General features: G+C 36.9%; 1 protein-coding gene across 1 annotated transcript in view; it reads left to right on the plus strand.

The window, feature by feature from the left end:
* Positions 1-7553, plus strand: part of LOC107741962 (retinoic acid receptor RXR-alpha-A-like) — a 185282-nt gene that overhangs the window by 127794 nt on the left and 49935 nt on the right. Inside the window, exon 3 of the mRNA XM_016554783.1 lies at positions 3505-3743. Coding sequence (XP_016410269.1) covers positions 3505-3743 — 239 coding nt within the window. The remainder of the gene's footprint in view (positions 1-3504; positions 3744-7553) is intronic.

A 7553-nucleotide genomic window follows, 5' to 3' on the forward strand; every position in this document is an offset into this window, starting at 1 on the left:
ATGCTGCGTTATTTGCGTTAATTTAACTCATTAAACAGTCAAGTTACACAAATCACAGAAACGACCCTGTTATCTACCCCAGATTCTCAAATATAAGAAAACTTACGTTTAAAACGGCTAACTAACAAACAATGCCATTCTTACCTCAATTTGCTTGCTAACAAGTGGTGCAGCTAAATGGCCTCGATATCCTGTCGGTGGTCTGTCGCGTTATCTGAAAAGAAATACTGTTAGCACTCTGGCAATGTTGAGAAATGTACTAATATTATTCTGAATTGTGAGAAACGTAAACTAAACATGAAAATTGGTCAATTTAAGTGGTTATAAAATATTATACCTGTTTGAACACTGTCCTCTCCTTGTGGTTGTCCGCCATTAATCAAAAAGTAAATAATGTGCAAGGACCGGAAATTGGATCAACTCATCACCAGTGTCAATTATGTCAACTCGCTGTAATTACACTGACTCCGACCACTGATTTACACTGCAAGTGTTAATGCCATTCAAATCAACAACAGAATCAACACTTTTTAACTCTGATAAATTAACACCATAAAAACAACTCTAAACAACACTGGATATTTTGCTGTGCAGGCCATGGACATAAGCTGTAGGGTATGCTAATTCTTTATTTATTTTATTTTGTTTTTATTTATTTAAAATAGTAACATATTGAAAAATATTAAAATATTTAATTTTGTTGATTCAAAATATTCTACAATATTTAAAATTCTTTTTTTTTTTGGTTATTTTAGTGTTAATTATTATTATTATTTTTTAATATAACTTTGATGCTTGACGCATCACTCCTGGTTAGAATATGGCATCACACTCCCAATCTGACCCTGGATCAGCTGTGTCCCCGGTGTGTTGCAGCTGTCCACTGACAGATTGGCATCAAAGTGTTTCTGAAGCAGACCACCATCTCGGGGAGGCTTATCACCACAAGATAAAACCCTCATTAGACTGAATAATAATTATGTTACACTTCCATGTGCCAGGAAACCATGTTTTCCTGTTTATGTGACACCGTGACATTAGAGAATTAATTAATTGCTGTTTTTGGCAATCAGCGGGTGTGAATGTGTATATGAATGCACCGACAGAAGCGTCTCTCTTCGCTGCAGCTGATTTCTGGGTGTTTGCAGGAAGTGCTCTGAAGGAGGGCAGGATGTAGAGGAAGTGTTTGGCGTGGCAGATCTGGCAGGCAGGCAGCCGTTAGCATACCCTGCTGACAAGCTCTCTCTCATATACTCCATCCGCCCTCTCGAGTGCCTTTTGGCCTGGAATCCATCACAAGACACTGTGAAGTGACATCAGGCAAGTGGAGACAGAGAGCTCCTGGAAAACACAGACTGGACATGCTGTTTTTCTCAGCTGTCACCTAATTGAGTAATACATCATCCGTATTCTTTGCAGCCCCCTTTATGAAACTAGCCTGTTGTGAGTCTCGGCGCTTGCGTAACGGGATTAAGTCACGAAATACATGAAACATATGCATGCTGTTTCTTAGTTCTGTGCTTAGTTTTAATTTGAAGTTTTTATTTAGCAAAATATTTGGTAGCGCTTCAACCCTCCAACCCTCCAGGAAAAGATTTACTGTAATGGAACACGGGAAGATTCATGGAGATAAAGCTTTCAGGTTTGAGAAGACAGAGAGATGGGAAGAATTAGGTGAGTAAAGGAAGTGTGAGCTAGATGAAAGTGAGCCAAGAACAGGACAAGGTTGGAGAAAGGGAAATTTAGCAGTCATGGACACAGGAAATATGGCCTTGTCACCCAGGCAAGACTGACAGATGTACCTCCATCGTCTCTTGATGACAGCTGACAGTATGACGGACAGGTTCAAGGAGATCCGAGGAGTGGAGAATGGGGCGAGAAGCGAGGAAGAGTACGGAAGCAGAAAATGAGTCTGCTCATAATCAGATGACATCCTTAGGGCCTTGACCTTGTATCTCGCTTGCAATCTCTTTCTCGCTCTCTGTTTTCTGAAGCATTCCCAAAGCACATAAACACACACTAGAGTAGGTGTGTTCGGTTAAACTTCCAAGAAGTCCAGTCTCTGCATTTCCTTTCCAGCAATGTTCTGAACAATCACAAGTACCAAAATAACGTAAACAGTTTTAGGACTCAACTTCTGTGTTCCAGGTTTCTACAGAGGCATTATTTTAAGGCATTGTATTTGCGCTCCCTATGTATAGACTGTACCAAAAATGTAATTCACTACTTAATTCGAATTGAGTTTCTTTGTGTATAGGCCTATTTAGGCTTATTAGATTATTGTTCTGTTAGTTTTCTTTTAGTTAATCTCTGTTTCGCTACTTGTGTAGAGTATTCAAAATTGGTTACTAAATGAGGTTCTGTGATTGTTATTATGCTGCTTTAGTAGGTGGTTGTTTATTTAGGCGGTATACAAAGAGGCAGCTCACTAGATTTTGGAACATATTTTGTATGGCCCTGAAATTAAATAATTAATGCGTACTTCAGGAAAGTTTGTTGTAAATATTTAAAATCACAGCCAAAATACCTTATAAAAATAAGAAATATTAAATCCTAAATAGTTAAGTCTCTCTCTGTGCTGATTTGCCCAGTAAAAAATTGCTAAAATCAATTCAAGTGTATTTTTATTGTGATTTTCACAATATAAATGGCTCCAAATCAACTTTGCAGCGAATGTTATGGTGTTTTACAAACCACAATTGAGCAACTAAAAGCAACTGGTTTAAAATTGTTAAATAATTAAATACATAAATTCGTATGTATTTTTATAGTGATTTTCACTATATAAATGGCTCCAAATATTATTTGCCGTTTATATAATGGTATTTTACAAACCACCAGTGAGCAACTAAAAACTAGTACAAAATTGTATACAATTGCTAAAATTGTATTCAAGAAATTGTGTAAATGTATAAAAAGCAATTTTATACAGTGATTTCCCCGTATAAACATGGCTCCAAATCAGCTTTGCAGTAAATATAAGGGTTTATTACAAACCACCAGTGAGGGAAAAAAAAAAAAACAGCTAGTCTGTGGCAAGGAAAATTTTTTTTGTATAGCCTAAGTATTATATTATCATAAATAGCATCTCCTTTTACTTGAAACGGATCTTTCCTGCTGTCTCCAGAAGCTCAGTTTTGCCATGTGCAGAAAAAATTGCTTCTAATTATATTCATTTATTGTAAATGATCCACAATCCTCTAATTGGTGACCTCTGCGCTAGATGATAAAGAAGTGCAGTGCACCCATGTGACTGTCTGTCTTTTGTTACTTTCTCAGAATAATCATGCAATGTAAGGTTCAGCAAGCGGGTGAAAAGGTCCCAACAGGGCTCTCTCTCTCTCTCTCTCTCTCTCTCTGGTGTATAGGCTTTTAGCTGCCTGTCTCATGTCTTAATACTTGGAAAGAGGAAATTATCTCTTCACTGACATTTTTTGGCAAATAGCTGCAGACTAAAGCTATGGTAAATGTTCTAACCACTTCCTTCCACTTTCCTCCCCACAGACTGCTCGGGACAGATGACGTCCTCTCCTCTCAGCTCTCCCACATCCCACCGGGGGATGCACCCATCACTGCTGAGCCCGACTTCTTTAGGCCACTCAGGGTCTCTGCACTCCCCCATCAGCACTCTGAGCTCACCCATGAACGGCCTGGGCTCTCCCTTCTCTGTCATCAGCTCACCCATGGGGCCACATTCCATGGCGTCACCCGGGATGGGCTACGGCCCCAGCATCAGCCCACAGGTAAGGCCACACTCCGAGACCCTCCTTCAGAGCTGTATTTAAAAAGAAGCGCTCGCATTCAGAAGTCGTATTTGTGCTTCATAATTAAACATTGTTAAAAATCGTTCAATTTAACTCGTCCATTCTGTCTCGCTCGCTCTCTTTCCAGTACTCTCACTAGATCTGTCTTTTGTTCCATAAATAGGCCTGCACATCTCTGTCATTTTTAAAAAAGGCTCACAATTAAGACATCAAAGCTGACAGTGTCCTAGTTTTCTTTGAAAGCCTGATCAACTTGAGTAAAATGGTTTTCAAATTCACACATGTATGTGGGAAAAATTGGAGCATTGTCCTTTTTTCTCATTGATAACTGTACTGAGGTTTTTCTCCAGGCTTTTCACTCATTTTAAATTATAACGTTGTTAAATTTGAGGAAGTTAAAAAATGTTTTTTTTTCCAGTTTGTATTCAATATATTCACTTCAAAATCCACTATTTTGAAGTGAATATATTGAATACAAACTGGAAAAAAAAAAAAATTTTTACTTTTTGAGCTTACAGCATTCATTTATCTAGTTAATGTTCATTTCTACTTTAATACATATTATGTATATGTGTGTGTGGGATAACCTAAATTCTATTTAAAAAAAGACACTTTTATTAGAGATTTTCCACCAAAACATTAAATAATCCATCAACACAGGACAGAAAACATTGTTGAATGATGTTGCGGAGTCTTTAAACTTGCTGTTATTTGGTAGCAACAGTTGTCAGAATCCACCCAGCAATCCAAACACCAAATATATTGGTTTAATACATTAGTTTCCATTTTAGACAGTTTTCAATGAGTCAGTCATGATCATTCATATCTGTATCTGAGGCTTCAATTTTCTGGACTGTACAAATGCTGAAATTTTGAGTGCAGGTTTGGTTATTGCATTGACGAACAGTAGTGAAAGGAGCCTAGAGAAACCAGTTTTATCTTTACGCAGCACTGTTTATCTCTCTCTGGGTGGGAGGCAGTCATGGGGTCTGATGGAAGGTGATTCGAGTCAGACGGCATTTGTCACTTATGTTTAGCACTTGGCTGACTGGCTGTTTTCAGGCCCAGCCGGGTGGAATGGGGTTGCTACTCAGTTCATGACCCCTTTAAATACAGAGGGACAGAGAAATCAAATTTCCCTTGATCTTTTGACATATAACAGGTCAGTGTACTGTCAATGTTACATCCTGTAAGTTTCAAAACTTTCTCGTTAGTTTAAAAACATCTTTTATTGAAACCAAGCTCAGAAAACGACTCATTTTGGAATGTGCCACCTTATAACGTAATAGTGTGGCTAAACACCACCTCCGCAGGAGAAGATCAAAGCCTGCTTCTACAGCACTGCCTCTTTAGCCCCGCCCACTGATACACGCTTGTAGTAGTAGGAGAGGAAGTACTAGAGACAAGCAAACACAGGATGTCATACAGATGACATTATAAGATTACAAGACATTGTGTAGTGTAAGTTGTGAAAAATAGTCTTTGAATTGCCTTCCTTGTGATTCTAACATATCTAGATCGGACTCGAGCACTGTTGCGTCATGTCGCAAATCAATTTCTCTTTCAGGTCAGAAGCGGCACGAATGGTTAGAGTATGTCAGAAATAGAGCGGGACATCAGTTTACTTTCGGGGATTTGTTGTGTTAATCCGTGCTGCATCCAGTGTAGACAGAATCGACGATTATAATGGGTTCTGTTGTCTATAGTCGTGTTGCGCCACTCACGTGGTAAAATTAGCAAAGAGCTCCAGATCGCGTCAGTGAAACACTGTTTGTTTGCTTTACTTTGCTATGGAATACGGTTTCATTTTTAAACAAGACAGTATGATGCAGGCTTTTCAGAGAGACTGAAAGTAAACGATGATGCAGTGCTGAGTCTGAATAGAGTGGATCCAACAGTAATGTCGCAACACATAAGTGTGAGTAAACGTGCTTTTACCACTATTGCATTGTCTGTTCCAGACAGTTTGATATATACTGAGTATTTATACCTTTTTAACCCAAATAACCCATGTTATTTTCAGAGTACATCACAGCAGCATCCATCTGTTATTTTAATAAGCAGAACTGTTAGCCAATCATAGCAGTGGGCGTTTACTTGCGAGTCTTGAATGCGCCCCGTCTATAAAAACAGACCGTTCTGCAGAGAGGCTCAAAAACAGGATAGAAAATAGCCTATTACTTATAAATTGATGATTTTTGATGTAAAATCACACTAACATTTTAAGTGAACCTCAGTAAATACTTTCAGTTTCAGTTTAATTTATTTATATAGCACATTTAATAATGACAGAGCCGACCAAAGTGCTGCACAGAGAAACAGAATTAAACTAATATCAATAAAACAAAGAAATAAAAGAAAACAAGTTATAATAAACATTATAAAATAAAATAAAATGCAGTTCATGACCCCTTTAACCTCAGAGGATCTGGAACAGGCACCCCACTGACACCAACCGCCCAGCAACACACTGCAAATCCACAACATGCAACATAAACAAGGCAAGAGTCAAGATCAATCATCATTTTGTTCACTAAATATTCGTTTTGGAGGTTTAACATCGGCTAATGTAACCACTTGCACTTTTTGTGCATCATTTTTACATTGGAGTCCTTAAAGTTAGTCAATGACGGGCAAGAAAGTTTTATTCACTTATTTATTTTTTACTTTCATAAAGACCAAATTTATGTAAATTAATAACCATTAAGGATAAAAAAAAGCTGAGTCTGAATAGAGTGGATCCAACAGTAATGTCGCAACACATAAGTGTGAGTAAACGTGCTTTTACCACTATTGCATTGTCTGTTCCAGACAGTTTGATATATACTGAGTATTTATACCTTTTTAACCCAAATAACCCATGTTATTTTCAGAGTACATCACAGCAGCATCCATCTGTTATTTTAATAAGCAGAACTGTTAGCCAATCATAGCAGTGGGCGTTTACTTGCGAGTCTTGAATGCGCCCCGTCTATAAAAACAGACCGTTCTGCAGAGAGGCTCAAAAACAGGATAGAAAATAGCCTATTACTTATAAATTGATGATTTTTGATGTAAAATCACACTAACATTTTAAGTGAACCTCAGTAAATACTTTCAGTTTCAGTTTAATTTATTTATATAGCACATTTAATAATGACAGAGCCGACCAAAGTGCTGCACAGAGAAACAGAATTAAACTAATATCAATAAAACAAAGAAATAAAAGAAAACAAGTTATAATAAACATTATAAAATAAAATAAAATGCAGTTCATGACCCCTTTAACCTCAGAGGATCTGGAACAGGCACCCCACTGACACCAACCGCCCAGCAACACACTGCAAATCCACAACATGCAACATAAACAAGGCAAGAGTCAAGATCAATCATCATTTTGTTCACTAAATATTCGTTTTGGAGGTTTAACATCGGCTAATGTAACCACTTGCACTTTTTGTGCATCATTTTTACATTGGAGTCCTTAAAGTTAGTCAATGACGGGCAAGAAAGTTTTATTCACTTATTTATTTTTTACTTTCATAAAGACCAAATTTATGTAAATTAATAACCATTAAGGATAAAAAAAAAATTTTTTAAATTCACTAAATTAAGCCCTTAATTAATTTATTTGTGTATTAAATCACTTATTTATGTATTAATTTCTGTAGTTATTACTTTATTTCTTTCATTTTTATTGTTATACATTCTGTTTCTGTGGCACATAAATGCTTAAATGCTCTCGTTATAATCTCATATATTTTTGTTTATATATATATATATATATATATATATATATATTGTAATATG

This window comes from Sinocyclocheilus rhinocerous, unplaced genomic scaffold (genome assembly GCF_001515625.1).
Source record: "Sinocyclocheilus rhinocerous isolate Xijiao unplaced genomic scaffold, SAMN03320098_v1.1 scaffold826, whole genome shotgun sequence".
In the NCBI taxonomy this organism is placed as follows: domain Eukaryota; kingdom Metazoa; phylum Chordata; class Actinopteri; order Cypriniformes; family Cyprinidae; genus Sinocyclocheilus; species Sinocyclocheilus rhinocerous.